Source organism: Triticum aestivum, chromosome 6A, assembly GCF_018294505.1.
Source record: "Triticum aestivum cultivar Chinese Spring chromosome 6A, IWGSC CS RefSeq v2.1, whole genome shotgun sequence".
NCBI classification, from domain to species: domain Eukaryota; kingdom Viridiplantae; phylum Streptophyta; class Magnoliopsida; order Poales; family Poaceae; genus Triticum; species Triticum aestivum.
Genome location: NC_057809.1, coordinates 516,299,728 through 516,315,674, shown reverse-complemented (window position 1 = coordinate 516,315,674; position 15,947 = coordinate 516,299,728). Strand labels below are relative to the sequence as shown.

Below are 15,947 nucleotides of genomic sequence, written 5' to 3'. Positions count from 1 at the left end.
TTCATCTCCACCGTTGACCTCCTCCAGCCTCCACGGGCTACCATCGACCTCCTCCAGCCTCCACGGGCTCCTGTTCATCCAGCCTCCACCGCGCGCTACTCCACCGGCTACTATTCAACCACCCCTCCATGGGCACCCCTCCACGGTCTACTGTTCATCCAGCCCTCCACACCATGGGGTCCTGTTCAACCACCCCTCCACGGGAACCCCTCCACCGTCTACTGTTCATCCAGCCCTCCACACCACGGGGTCCTGTTCATCCAAAGGCAACGCCACCGCTCACTGTTCATCCAACCCCTCCTACAACGCTCACTGTTCATCCAATCGATCGGCTTCAGTTAGCAGCAGTAGCAAAGGAATCGCTCGATCGGGTTCAGTTAACAGCCATCGATCGATTGCTCGGGTTCAGTAATGCGTAGCCTGCAGTGCAATCGCTCGGGTTCAGTTAGAGCTCAACGCCTCGCTCGGGTTTAGTTAGAGCCAACGCCTCGCACACACGCGCATACATGTACGAGAGAAACGCGCATCGCTCGGCCCCCGACCTCCCACCGTAACCGGGAACTCCCTGAAATTTTCCTCCCCCTTGCTTCTACCACGGTTTTTCCCGTCATGGACAGCCCAAAGAATGTCATGCAGCTGCGTCTCCGGCCCGCCCAGGACGAAAAGCCCATTTTCTGTCATGATTTTTTGTCATAGAAGTAGGAGCCCACCACATATATGATGATACCGGGTTTTGTCACAATTATCGTCATAGAAGTGTCATATGTATGACAGAAAAAAATTCCGTTCGGCCCAAAATGTCACGGATGTGTCTTTTTTTTGTAGTGGTACCACTTGGTTTTGCTCCTGTGTGCCATCTATAAAAATCTCAATTATATTGATCTAAAAAATTATAGAATCAAGATTAGTAAAAAGGAGGTGATTTTGTCGCGCGGATGGCGGGGGAGGTTTCTTATTTTTAGAGGACGTTGGCCTGGCGGTTTGCTAACATGCGGTCCCACGTGTCAGTGCTTTACCAAGCCGATCCGCGTCCCACATGAGGCAGAACAATGGCAGAAGCAACGTGTGGTTAACTTGAAGAAGATGAGGGAGAAGCGGATTCAGCAACATGTCAGGACCCCGATCCTAAGCCACATCGATCTAGCATGTAACACATCATATCGCTTTGCGGCCTCACGCACAGTATTCCCACGGGTGCCACCTTACCTGGCCCGGGACCGTTTGCGCCTTTTGGCTCACGTATATGATAGTGTCGCTAGCATCCATATGACAGAGAACCCGGGCCGACATGACTAGTCATGAACCCAAAGTGGCACTAACTTACAGGGACATGCATACATGACCTAGCAACGAACGTGTCGGTCATCAGCTAGTGAATTCGAGTTGTAGCAACTGGGCTAGCAGGACTCCGGGAATCCAGGCTGTAGCATGCTAACAGGACTCCGAAAGACACCACGTGACATTTCCCCGAAGGGATAGACACAGGATCGAAGAAGGACACATGCCGGCCAGTCTAAGTGTTCCGGAGCAGTAGCAACTGGCTGTAGCGGACTACCATGGCTCGGTGGAAGCACTAGACTACATTTCCCCATAAGAGAGGCTACCAAGGATAGACAACTAGGTTGTCGGATCCCACACATACCAAGCATTTCAATCATACACACAATATGCTCGATATGCGTAAATACAACATGGCATCACAACAAAACTCTATGACTCAAAGTATTTATTCAATAGGCTCCGAGGATCAAGATATTACAAACATGGGTCTCATGACCCAACATCCAGAGCATACAAGTCAAAGCACATGCGGAAGCTTAACATGTCTGAGTACAGACATCTACAAATGAAAAAGGCTGAGAAGCCTGACTATCTATCAGATCCTGCCGAGGGCACAATATCGTAGCTGAGGTATCAAGCTAAACGTCGAAGTCCACACGGAACTACTAGCGAGACTGAAGTCTCTCTGCAAAAACATAAGTTAAGCAAACGTGAGTACAAATGTACCCAGCAAGACTTACATCAGAACTAACTACATATGCATCATTATCAACAAAGGGGGTGGTGGGGTGTAACTGCAGCAAGCCAGCTTTGACTCAGTGGCTAACCTGAACTACTACTGCAAGTAACTCTTTTCAGGTGGCGCACACGAGTCCACATATTCACCATTTTAATACACCACTATGGATCCGCTCCCGTCTCCCTACGAGAACGCCATCCATAGCACTCACGCTTATCTAGCGCATTTTAGAGTATCCACTTTCACTTGTCTATGAACTGTTATAGGCAACCTAGAAGTCCTTTACCACGGACGCGGCTATTCGAATAGATGATGTTAACCCTGCAGGGGTGTACTTCTTCACACACGCTCTCACCACTTACCGTCGTTTACACGACATGTACTCGACAACCTTCAAGCGGAAGCCCAACGAGGGTGTCGGCCACGGCCTACCTAAACACTCAAGTCTCTAGTCTAGGTTTATCGCCTACTCAGGTTCCATCCGCAGGGAGTCCGGCCGAGGTTTCCACATACGGCCCCGAACGATGTGTACAGGGTTCCGCGACACCAAACGGGCGCCCGGCATACCCGGCCACGTGCCTACCACATCACAGCCCACCCTTTGGGTCAGCGCTGCGCATGGCCTCCAACATACTACAAACACCAGAAACTACTTGCAACTCCTGGACAGAGGACAAGGGTGGTTAAGAAGCCGAGAGAGTCAATTAAGGATCCCAATGTGTGGTAGTAGCTGTTCATGGATCACAAACACAGAACTCAGTTCCTAAGGACGGTTTCAATGAGACAACCCACCATGTACTCCTACATGGCCTCTCACCGCTACCTTTACCAAATCGTGTTCACACACTTAGCTCTCAATAGTAAGACATGTTCACACACCTCCAATTCATCCCCGGTGAATCAGACCTGACTCAACTCTAAGCAGTAGTAGGAATGGCAAACAAGCATGAATGAGTAGGCACATCAGGGCTCAAACAACTCCTACTCATGCTAGTGGGTTTCATCTATTTACTATGGCAATGACAGGTCATGCAGAGGAAAGGGGTTCAACTACCGCAGCATGTAACAGTTGAATCGTTGTTGTCCTAATGCGGTAAAAGAGAGCAGAAGCGGGAGAGTGGGATTGTATCGGAATGAACAAGGGGGTTTTGCTTGCCTGGCACTTCTGAAGATAGTATAGCTCTTCATCGGTGTCATCGATCTCAGCGTCGGTACCACGTCTACTGAGGGGGAACAATTACCGGCAACAGAGAGGGAACACAATCAATGCAATGCAACAATAAGATGCATGATCATGACATGGCAAAATGAATGTGTTTGAGCTAATGCAACTAAGAACAGAAAGGTTTGAGCTAATTTGAACCAAGGGTTCAAATTCAAACTCAAGTTATGAATTTATAATGTGCATTATCATGTTTTGGTCTAACAGCAAGGTTAGGTTGTTTATACATGCATGCAACCAGTACAGATGGAAAGATTGGATTTTTCTGATCATTTTTCATATATAATTTATTTCAATCTGAGTTATAGATTATTTTCTATGAATTTTCAAAGTTTAGGTTATTTTCTGAAAATAATTAAATCATTTAGATTTATTTAAAATCTAGAAAACATTACTGCGTCAGCAATGCGTCATGGTGATGTCAGCAGGTCAACAGGGCGGTCTAGGTCAAACCTGACCGGTGGGACCCGCACGTCAGTGTAACAGGTCAGGAACAGAGGCTGACTAGTGGGGTCAGGTCAACGTTGACGTGGCAGGGTCAACTGACATGTGGGCCCAGTCAACGGCCACATCAGCGCTGTCAAAGCTGACGCGTGGGGCCAGTGTGCTTAATTAGAACTAAACAAGAACTAAACCGTCGTTAATTTGGCAGCGGGGCCCGACTGTCAGTGGGCCTGTGGGTGGTTAATGGTGTGCTTATAGGGAACTAATGACGACATTAGCCGGCGGCAAATCGCTGGTGCTAAGCAGTGCATGACGGCGGTGCTCGTGTGGCCAACTCCGGCGTCTTCTGGACGCGTGGTTGGGTTCTTCGGAACCTTCACGACGAGGCGCGTCGGATGGTGGAGTCGGCTGCTGCTGGGATGGTCTCTAGCAGTGGCGTCAGCGAGCTTTGCAGCGGCGGCGCTCGGACTTGGTCGGGCGCGGGGCTCCAGGTTGGAAACGAACAAGCTAGGCGGCTGGGAAGCGTCTACGGGACATGGCGAACTCGCCCAGGTGCTCATCCTGGTCAGCAGGGGTCGCTAGCAACGGTAAACTTCACGGCGGCGGCAGCGAGCTCTCAGCCATCGCGGGAACAACGCCTAGGGGACGCAATCGATGGTGGGGAGAGGGGGAGAACGAAGAGGAGCTCACAGCGGTGAAGGGGAGTAGCTCGGTGTGGCCGGGGACGCGCTGGGGGCAGCAAATTAACCGGAGGCGGCCGTCGGATCCAGAGTTTGAAGACGACGCGTTGGCGGGGATGCAGGGCCTCCCGCGATGCGTGGCTCGGTGTAGAGGAAGGGCGAGACGTTGCGAAGCTCGAGAACAAGGTGGTGCAGCGCTCCGTTGACGGTGGCCACACGGTGAGCTACGGTGGCCGGTGGGAGTGTTCGGGTGGAAGCAGAGGAGCGAGGGAGAGAGAGGCCAGAGGAGGGGATGCTCGAGGGAGAGAGAGGGGATTCAGAGGGGGTGTCATGGCATCCTTAGCCGGTCTAGGACGGGGTGGAAAGCAGGAGGTGGCTCGGGCGCGTGCCGGCGCGCTGCGGCCATGCACTCCAGTCCTTCTGGCCGAAGGAAGGAGACGACTGGCAGCCGATAAGGGGGGCTGAGCCGGCCACTTGGGCTACAGGAGCACCAGGTAAGAAGGCCCAGGTGGTTTCCTTTCTCTCTCTTTCCCTTTTGTTTTAGTTTTTCTATTTCTTTTATTTTATTTTTGATTTAGCAAAAATACTAAACCATTTTCAGAACTCCTGAAAATATTTGTGGGCATTGTTGAAATTATTCCCAACAGCCCTCAACTAGTTTTAGAATTATTAGAGCATTTAAAATATTAATAGCATTTAAATGCCCCAATTCAAATACTTTATGATTTAATCCAATGATCCAAAATATTCCCCAAAAATGTTCACTATTTTTGGTTTGGAATAAAGGCCTTGCCAAAATTATCAAACATTGATGAAGGCATTTTGGGTTCATTGAATGCATTTTTTTAAAGCTGGACCTAGTTGGATTTCAAAGTGCTAGGGTTTGATTATTCCCCATTTCAAGTTTAATTGAAACTTAAGTATGATGCAACACAAGACTAGTCCACAAACAAAGATGAAGCTAGGGCTGTGACAACTCACCCCCACCAAATAAGAATCTTGTCCCGAGATTCAGGACGTGAGGTAAGGAGACAAAGAGGACACAAAGCTAACACAAACTTCATGATCCAGGTTGCACTTCAAAAGAACGTTGATTCGATCATCATCCTTGTCTCGATGTCTTGCTCTGAGAACTCCATCCAACATGACAACGAGAAGAAAGGGGAAACTCTAGAATAATCGATCTTCACGATGATCAAGCAACTGACAATCAACTCACGGAATGAGACGTAGGAACACCTCTTATGTTGAGAGTAAAAACACACATCGAGAGAGATGGAAAGTAACAGATGACAAAAGTTTAATTTGGTAAGTAACAACCCCACGCTGGAGTAGGATGGTGCAAGGTTTCAAAGTAGCGAGGAGATAATTGTCATGATTCCATAACAGGACACCTAAGAAGAGGTGACTCGTGGAATTATTCCCTTAAGTGGCAAAAAGAATTACTTTTGATAAAAAGATCATTGAAACTCTTTATACCAGCCGAAGGCAATCACAAACGATCGTGTGAAGGAGCTTGAAGAAATGGCATACTCATACTAGAATGGATGATGTGGACTACATTGTTGAAGACAACGTAATGGATGATTTTTTTCTTATCATCCGAAATGGATGGGACCCATGGTAGGAACACTTTTGAAGATGATCCTGAACAGCAATTACTGAGAGAGCAGTCCATGGGAAATTGGCACAACGGTGGTGCAAGCTGGGAACAAAATGCAAATGTTGGGAATGTTCCAACCATCATATCTGCCTGAGATTCAGATCTGGTTAGTAACAAAATACTTCAGACTCAACATGTCTGCATAAGAAAGTTTGCAACACAATTCGACGAGATGACGTTGCGAGATTCTCCGGAGTTGAACTACGATAGCAAGCTCCAAAACATGAGCTAGTTCTGCTACATACATGTGAACGCGCTGTCCCAGACAAGCATGACCATGTCGGTTAAGTCGTCGACACTGGCTATTAAGTGGGTGGTGGGTGGGGAACGAATTTCTTCATCGTCCGCTTCCCAATCAAGTCGGACATAGTTCGGCCAAGGGTCTCCTAACAAGGAGAGAGAGACCTTAATGAATTTAGCACGTCGCCCAGGGGCGAGTGCTGAAAGATAACCGTGGAGGAAAACTCCATGATCGGTGCCCAATCAGATTCGATAGGCACGGAAGTAGGCGGTTCGGAGCCCGTGGCCGGGGACGAATCCAAGGATCCGGCAACACGGGTCTCATAGGAGGTGAAGTCAGTATTCGGCTCTATTGCCGCTGAGTGTGCGGCCTCCGTGGCGGGGTCCATACGCCCGTCCTCGAACGGCGCGATCTGCTCCGGATTGAGGGCCGGAGTAGCCACAGGTATGATCTCCCGAACACCGTCCGACGGCAGAGCTAAGTCATGCTCGTCGTGATTGTGCGGCGCACCTGACATGGGCTCGAATCCGTCGAAGATCAAGTCTCCGCGGATGTCAGCAGTATAGTTTAAGCTTCCAAATCTGACCTGACGGCCAGGGGCGTAGCTCTCGATCTGCTCCAGATGGCCAAGTGAGTTGGCCCGCAGTACGAAGCCGTCGAATACGAAGATCTGTCCGGGGAGAAAACCTCACCCTGGATCGCATTGTTGCCGATGATCGAGGGAGTCATCAAGCCTTTATCGTGACGGCACAGTGGAACTCTCAATGAAAGCACCATTGTCGGTGTCAAAACCGGCGGATCTCAGGTAGGGGGTCCCGAACTGTGCGTCTAAGGCGGATGGTAATAGGAGGCGGTGGACACAATGTTTACCCAGGTTCGGGCCCTCTCGATGGAGGTAATACCCTACTTCCTGCTTGATTGATCTTGATGATATGAGTATTACAAGAGTTGATGTACCACGAGATCGTAGAGGCTAAACCCTAGAAGCTAGCCTATGATTATGATTGTTGTTGTCCTATGGACTAAATCCTCCGGTTTATATAGACACTGGAGGGGGCTAGGGTTAAACAAAGTCGGTTACAAGGGAGGATATCTACATATCCGAATTGCCAAGCTTGTCTTCCATGCAAAGGAGAGTCCCACCCGGACACGGGACGAAGTCTTCAATCATGTATCTTCATAGTCCAACAGTCTGGCCAAAGTATATAGTCCAGCTGTTCGAGGACCCCCTAATCCAGGACTCCCTCAGTTACCAAATGACAACTCATGTCTATGGTCAGGAAACCTTAACCATCTTTTGATTAACGAGCTAGTCTAGTAGAGGCTTACTAGGGACTTGATATTTGTTTATGTATTCATGCATGTATTTAAGTTTCCGATCAATATCATTATAGTATGAATAATAAACTTTTATCATGATTAAGGAAATATAATAATAACCACTTTATTATTGCCTCTAGGGCATATTTCCAAAAATAAGTTGATGAAAAACACCCCTGGTAACTTATTTGTAAATTGCATGGTAATATACACATCGCAAACCTGATAACTTAGGTACAAATACCATGATAACTTTGACCTAGAAAAAAAGATGTTAAAAACATACCACCAATAACTTTTTGTGTAAATAGCATGGTAATATAGGCTCCCGGACCTGATAACCTAGGTACAAACACCATGATGATTTTGACCCGTGGAAAATAGTTGTTCAAAACATACCACTGACAATTTCTGTGTAAATAAGATGATAATATACGCTCCTAGATCTGATAACTTATGTACAAACACCATGACTATTTTAACCTGTGGAAAAAAGTTACTGAAAACATACTCTATAAATAACATGGTAATAAAGGCTCCCGGGCCAAATAACTTATGTAAAGACACGAAAATAACTTTGACCCTGGGGAAAAAGTTGTTGAAAATATACTTCGGTAACATCTGTGTAAATAACATGGTAATATATGTAAAACAGAGCTGATACCTTACTTAGCATGGCAACTTTTGATCCAGAAGAAAAAGTCGGCGGAACATGCCAACATGAGATCTAGTTTCGAAGGTTTGGTCATGGCGTTTTTTTGTGTGAACACGGGTTTTCAATCGAACCGATCGTTTGAGCTACAAAACATTTTGAAATATCAAAATAAAGATAATCTATGATGACATTAGCTTTGTGCACTTTATGTGCATTTGCATGTGTGGAGAAAGTTGGAAGAAATCATCTGTATACCCGGAATTTGCCTATGTAAACATCATGGTAACTTATGTAAGATAGACGTGATAACTTCGGAAATCCAACTCAGTGCCCAGGCTCATCTGCTCCCGCTCAGAAAAAATCAAAACAAATACTAGAAAAATCCAAAACAAATCCAAAAAAATTGTGTGGTAGATAATTTTATGTGTGAGGTCCGCTCCAAATTTCAACACATTTGGACATCTCTCGTCAAAAAAGACAAATATGGTTAGAACAGTGCATGAACAGTAAACCTTTTTACAGACCCCGATTTTGTCTTTTTTGCCGAGAGCTGCTTAGATGTCCAAATGAGTTGAAATTTGGAACGGACCTCACGCATCAAATCATCTACCACACAAAAAAGTGGATTTTTTTTTATTTTTTCTAGTCTTTGTTTTGGTTTTTTTTCAAGCGCGGGTGCAGATGAGCCCGAGAGCAGAAACTCCGCGTCCTGATAACTTGCATACCCCAAACGTGGTAACTTTTTACTAAAAATAATGTCGTCAGAACATATCAATATAGAGATCTTGTTTCGAAGGTCTCGTCGTGACTATTATTTTTATGTGAAAACAATTTTCGATCGGGTCGGTGGTTTGGGCTACAAAACATTTTGAATTTTGATTTTCGTTGGAATCTTTGTTGATGTCATCATTTCTATTTTATATGCATGCATGCATACAGAGTTGGAAACCAATTAGAAACCGGCTCGCACGCCACACTCACTATCACGGTTGCCTTTCGAAATCGTTCTGGTGTACGCAGCCTCCGACGCTGAAGAAATCGTTTGGATCTGTTACTAACTACCGATCAGTCGATAGTTAGTCCAATCCTTTATAAAAAAATATACAACGGTGGACAGGCAGAAGCACTCTGTACTTTATTAATAGGTATAGGTATATAATAATAGATATAGATATAAATAGATAGATATAGGTATAACACCAATTAATTTTACCATATCGTTTTGTTCCAATCAAATCAAGCCATGAATGTGAGAGCATAGATGGACGCACAAGCGAGGAGCAGGCAAGTCTCGTCCATGCTTAATAGCCCAAACGGATTCCTATAGAAAAGGTCCAAATCAGTTAGATTTTTTTAGGGGAGTTAGATTTATGAAAATGTTAACGCTCACACGTGTGGGCGTTTGCATCTCCCCACACGCGTGGATCCGCGTCCGTTCGTGAGCGCACGAATCTTGGTATGTTTCTAGTGCCATGTAGGACTGGCCTGGTGTGTGGGCGTTCAGCCGGTCGCCTACACGGCCGTTTCACCACACAGGAGGGGCTGGTGTGTGGGCGTTCAGCAGTTCGCCCACACGCCACTTTGTACGCACACACAAGGGCTAGTGTGTGGGCATTTGGCATCTTGCCCACACGCTCTTCTCCTCTCCCACACCCAAGCTATTAGTTGCCATGTGTTTTTGCACTGCACATGGCAACTGCCCCTAGTGTGCTTTTATAAGCAGGTGGCAACTCTCTTTTTTTACCCGAGTTTGCCATGTGTTTTGCAGGGTACACGGCAACTGCCTAGTGTGCACGTAAGCAGATGGCAACTCTCTTTTACCGAGTTGCCATATGTTTTTGCATGGTACATGATAACTGCCCTAACGTGCATGTACATGGCAACTGCCCTAACGTGCACGTAAGCAGATGGCAACTTTTCCTTTTTACATGGCAACTGCCCTAGCATGCTTGTGAGCACATGGCAACTCTCTCAACTGCCTAGTGTTAGTATGTGGCAACTTCTAAAGTTATGAAATCATGGCAACTACATTAGATCAGACCATACATGGCAACTGCAGTTGAGCAACCATGGCAACTGCAGTTGTCCGACATGGCAACCGTAGTTCAGCGACATGGCAACTGCAATTAAACCAATATGGACGAGGGTCTGGACCATGGCAACTGCGGGCGCGCGGTGACCGTCACACGTGGCGTGCGGGACCAGGAGGCACGAGGCCTGACATACGGGCGTGTGGGCGTTATCAATTTCGCCCACACGCACGCGTGTGAGAGGGATCGGAAGGGGAAAAAAAGACGTGTGGGCGCTAATTGTTTTGCCCACACGTAAGTGTGTGGGCTGTTTCTCTTATACACCACACAAAATATGTGAACGGACTCTCTAACGCCCACACTTGTGGCACTCATCGGCGTCCTAGATTTAATGTTTATTGCGATCTTCCAGCACCGTTTTTCTAATCTAAGAATAAGGCATGTGGACGTACGTGTATATAAATCCGCTACGTATCCTTATCGTCGTTGGCATCTTCTTGGGTGCTGCGTATTTGGTAGAGTCCACCATGTCGTCACAGGAAAGCGACATCGTCTCCGCCTCCACCATCTCCACTACGGCGACCACCGGCGGCTGCCACCTGCTCAAAATCGCCGGCTACTCGCAGAGCAAGCAGCTCCGCAATGGCGCGAAGCTGCGATCATGCGAGTTCGAGGCAGCCGGGTGCTCGTGGTGCATCGTGTACTACCCACGACCCTTGAAAAACACCGAGTACGTCGCCCTCGCCCTCAAGCTCACCACCGAGCGCGTCAGCCAGCCGATCAACGCCACCGTCCGGCTCACGCTGGTCCCTCACCACGGCAAGCCGGCGCCGGCCACGCCGCACTATCTTAGCCACCGATCGAGCTTCGATCACACGGGCGATTTCTGGTTCTACCCGCTCATCACAAGGGAGGAGCTGGAGAGCTCCGAGTACCTCGTGGACGACTGCTTCTCCGTCCGGTGCGACATACATGTCATCAGCACGTCGGCGGTGGCGGACGAGGTCGTGCAGGCGCATGACCTGGAGAGGATGGGGCTGGCCTGCGCCTGCACGGACGAGCTTTGCACGCGCCGCCACGCGTCAAGCTGGGCCTTGGAGAAGGAGAAGCCTTACGCCTCGGCGTCCACGACGTCGGTGCAACGCCGGTCCGCGACGTCGGTGCAGGGCCGCATTAAATCAATCTGGTTTCGCCTCTTCGGCCGTAAACATTAGTTTTTGTTTCCAGGAAGTACATGTTAGCAATTTATGAGTATTATACACGGTTTATTTATTGAGACGATGCCGGTGAATAATGCATGAGATCGCTGTAATCAGAATCAGATCACCCATGTCTCTTGTTCTTATAGTAAAGACAATACTTGTCTTGCATTGCATGTACTCTTTCCGTCTCTTTTTTACTCCCTCCATTCCATGATATAAGAACGTTTTGGACACTAGCATACCCAAGCCTCTATTCCAGTAGATGATTTCGCTTCGACGTTTCGCCACTTGTGTGAAAATGACTTCCTGATAATCTGGTGTTGGACACGTGCATTAGTTTGGTAGGTGGAGGGGTAAGATCTGCTTGTGGATCTAACTGTCCCGTGAAAATTTTCTTAACGTGATGTCCAACTATTCGTGTGGATCTAGCCATTCTGTTGGAGATTTGCTTTCCAGATCAAACGGCTGGTTTGTCGGGCGGTGAAACCTCATACGGCGACGTGGATGGGCCATGCATGTACAGCTAATTTTCTTTATGTGACCACCTATGGCCCATGCAACCGCTTTTCCTGCTGCTTCTAGACTTTGCTGCCGTGTTGTGTTTGTGTTCGTAGTTGGAGCGCTGCGATGGTTCGTGATGTCGCTTAGTCGGTTTGTCCGCCGCTTATCGTTGTTTTTCGACGTTGTTGGGCTTCTATAAATACATAGCTCAGTTCTTGACGGAAGGCCAAGCCGATCGAGGCCGGCAGCGACTTCGAGTGCCTCTTCTCCCCCTACGCTGACGCTGGGCCGCCCTCGCTCCTCTCCGTCGGCCTGCCCGCAGCGGCCACGGAGACCGCGAGCTCGCAACCTTCCAATCTGCGCGCCAGTGCCCTGCGATCCGGTGTCACGTCGTCGCCATCTCGATCAAACATTCGCCCAGGCCGCTGGCGCCTTTTCTTCCATCACCACCGGAGGTCTTTGCCCCGCGTCGTAGAGGTGCTACCTCGCCTAAGCCGTTGTGAGGAGGCGCCCCTGCTCCTCCCCCCTCCGCGTTGTGTCAACCACAGGATGGTGCCCTCCCACCTCAACGAGGTGTGCGCTTTGCTCGGGACTGCGAGTTCATCGTCGACAACCGCGACGGGAACGTGCAGTACAACCGGTACTACGGCTGCGACCCCGCCGACCTCGACTTATACTGGACGCTGTGAACTCTATCGGGGAGCCCTCTGCTACTATCTCCGGGAGGGCGTGCCGGACCTCGATGAGGTATACGGCGTGCTCGACAGGGCCTGGTCCAAGCCGCATGAGGAGACAGCCCTCCGCGGGATCCAATCGTTGCAGCGTCCTCGATCTCAGGTCCGCACACCAATTTGTTTTTGTATTACCCGACCGGCCTGTGAATTTGTGATTGATTACGCCGATGCTGTTCCACCCGGGAACGGGGCTGTGCCTGTGTGTGGTCGTATGCTCAGCAGCGGCGGCACCTAGCGCTGCGGGACAGCCCGCTGATGTGCCTCTGTGCGCAGTGCACCGGCCGGCCGCGCCTCGGCCTACCGTGGGCATGGCGAGTACACAACGGTTGTCTCTTCCTCACTCTCTACGACGTGCGGCCTGCCGTCCGTGCTGTGTTGTTTGCGTGTGCTGCTTGTGCGCTCCTGCTGTGTCGCGCGCGTGTGTGTGCAGTGTGCTGGTTAGTGGTTACTAGCTTCGTCAGTTCGTGTAATCGTGTGTAAGTCAGGTGTGCGTCCGTGTGCTTGCTGCGTTGCCGGCGTCCGTGCTCTGTAGTTGTATGCGCTGTGGACGACGATGTCGCCCCTCTCGCTGCCAACGTACAACCATAGAAGCCTCTCTTGCCGAAAGCAGCACTGGCAGGCTGTACATCTTTGTATTTATTTACTTATACGAGCTCAAAGGTTCTTATATTAACTACAAAATACATGTGCTTATACTTTGTACTACGTACTATATATCTTTCTAAGTATGCCATGACACAAAAACATGGAGAAATTTTTAAAAAAATTCTCTAGAGCTCAGCGTAATGGCTCTCGGAAAGAAACGCATTGGCTCTGGCCATTATAGTACCAGACAACAGAACAAGCTTCTGAAGCTGAACTGATGCATTGTTTAACTCATCCTGAACCTGTGTACTGTTTCTCCGTGATTCAAGTGCAAGCAGCAATGATGGCCGCACCTAGACATGAATCATTTTATCTTATATTGTAGAGATATTACATTTAATTGGATATAGATTAAGTTGTGGATTTATGTGCCCACAATTTACATAATTTCCTGAAGTATTGGAAGGACAGCACTGGTTAGTTGTTGCCTGTCATGCTTTACTAACATATGTGTCACTTGACTACAATTAATAACTGAACCAATTCCAGTCAAAACTATTTATTTACAAGATTTATTTTGTAACTCATTTTTCACCGGTTCTCTATACTTACTAAACAATATGGGTTTACCCCCATTCTCATATTTGTTGTATGTAGGCATCAATACTAAAATATGGTTTTACCCTATTCTCATCTGTATGCAGGCATCAAGTTGTGATGAATTTGGAAGACACACTATTAACTTACATAATAAGATCCTTAAGGGTGAAAAAACGCAAGCAATGGCAAGTTATTAACAACCTATTTTTCTCATGTTGCTTACTGGAGGTGAACAACAAGATGCATTTTAATGGCCCTCTTGACCTGCTGTTTATTTTAGATTTACGTTGGTCCAGATTTTGTTATTTATATGAAAACTGTTAAGTTTGTACTATCATGTTCTAACTGTTAAAATGCTTACCATGTCAACAGGACAATGCAAGGTGTTGTTGTGAGTTGTCGGTTTTAGTATTCATTCTTTTCTGCAGCACACCAACTTTACATGGACATCTTACGTTTTTCTCCCAGTGTTTGATTTTGAAAGCTTACTTTTCTCTCCCAGTTTATATTTTTGAGAGGAAAAAACTTATTTTATGAATCAAAATTTGTATCACTGTACCTTTTCTTCTTTATGTGATGTGTTCCCATCTCACTAGCTATGTTTCTCTATGTTGTATATTAATTTTTCCTTTGAATGTTATGAGACAATGACCAGTCTAAAAGATAAGTGAAATGTGTCTACTTTTGCCTGGCTTCTGGTTGAGAAAATATTTTCCAATTGCTATGTCATGAATGCAAGTTAGTCACCGGTCAGACAAAAAAACTGCAACAGATGGTCGTATCTATTGGTATTTCTTCCTATATATACATAAACATTGGTATTTCCAGTTTTATACACAAACATTATCTTGATGTATAGCTGAAGTCTATATGGTCATAAACGACTGATTCAGGCATAGGTTCATGCACATTATTTGCCCCATGTTTGAACTCTATCATGTTACCTACTAATATGACACTCCCTCGGCTAATGGTGCCTTTATATACTGAAACTAACAGAAGGAAGTTATCATTGTAGCATGCTCTTTGTTTTATAGAACGGCATGGCGAGAATAAATGAGTCACAATGTGTATTTCTCTATGCCTCTTTCCAGTTTATCTTTCTACATACAGGGTTGTCTTACCTTAAACCAGTAACATTTGTTGTAAATGGACACATCGTATCGATAAGCATTAGGCGCGGCGTGCCGCCGCGCGGGCTAAGCTAGTTCTTATATTATGGGACAGAGGAAGTACTTTCATTGATCCTTAGTTGAGCAGTGTTGCCTGCCGGTGGAGAGAAGAGGCCATTGAATTTGAGCAGATGCCATACTAAATTGGTTGGGTATTTCTGCAAACTCTGTTACATTACATCTGACAGTCACCGCTGCTCTGAAATGCAGGGTTGGGACTATACATGTCTTGCCCTGCGCCGTGTCTTCTGTGGTAGAGAGGTTTCTAATTTGGCAAAGTTCGGGTACCGGAATCCTGAAGCGAAACAGCAATGTATATTTATACGACGCTCTGTTAACTCGCTCAGTTAACTCTGGACGACAAGACATCGGCTCCTGTTAATAATCAAAAATTCAGATAGTGTGTGACTGTACCTTTTTTTATATGCAATTGAGGAGGATGGTATTCCATACTGATCAATACCTGCATTTTGTGTAATAATATGGTCTTCAGTGCCTTGGTAACTTTGTTGGCCAGTACTATGTTGTTTTCAAACAGGTATGTGGTACATGTAATGGTTCTACCACATTAAGTTGGAGGGGCTGTCCACACACCTGATTAAATGACAATATTTGTAGACCCTTTGAGGATAAGATTCAATTTTCGGTGTGACTCCTGACCTTAGTTGTGCAATTTAAAATTTTGCTCTGTTTTAGATAGGAAATATGTATGAGTGCTCAGGATGTGCATGTGTTGGATTCAATACATTGCGGCCCCAAATAGTTTCCCCGTCTTCAGTTTAGATGAGCCAAGGTTGCTTTTGGGTCTTAGTAGAAAAAATATTGTTCTGGATTCAGATATTCTCTTTAGATGTGAATTTGGATGGTTACTGCATCAT

At 47.0% G+C, this 15,947-nt stretch overlaps 2 protein-coding genes across 2 annotated transcripts; both read left to right on the top strand.

Moving 5' to 3' along the window:
- Positions 1-10,788: 10,788 nt before the first annotated feature.
- LOC123130870 (BTB/POZ and MATH domain-containing protein 1-like) lies at positions 10,789-11,540 on the top strand. The gene has a single exon (XM_044550661.1). It carries the CDS (start codon positions 10,803-10,805, stop codon positions 11,487-11,489), a length of 687 nt encoding a protein of 228 aa, XP_044406596.1. The 5' UTR covers positions 10,789-10,802; the 3' UTR covers positions 11,490-11,540.
- Positions 11,541-12,221: 681 nt separating this feature from the next.
- Positions 12,222-15,570, top strand: LOC123130871 (uncharacterized). The gene is made up of 2 exons (XM_044550662.1): positions 12,222-12,815; positions 15,280-15,570. Exons 1-2 carry the CDS (start codon positions 12,528-12,530, stop codon positions 15,418-15,420), a joined length of 429 nt encoding a protein of 142 aa, XP_044406597.1. The 5' UTR covers positions 12,222-12,527; the 3' UTR covers positions 15,421-15,570.
- Positions 15,571-15,947: the final 377 nt, after the last annotated feature.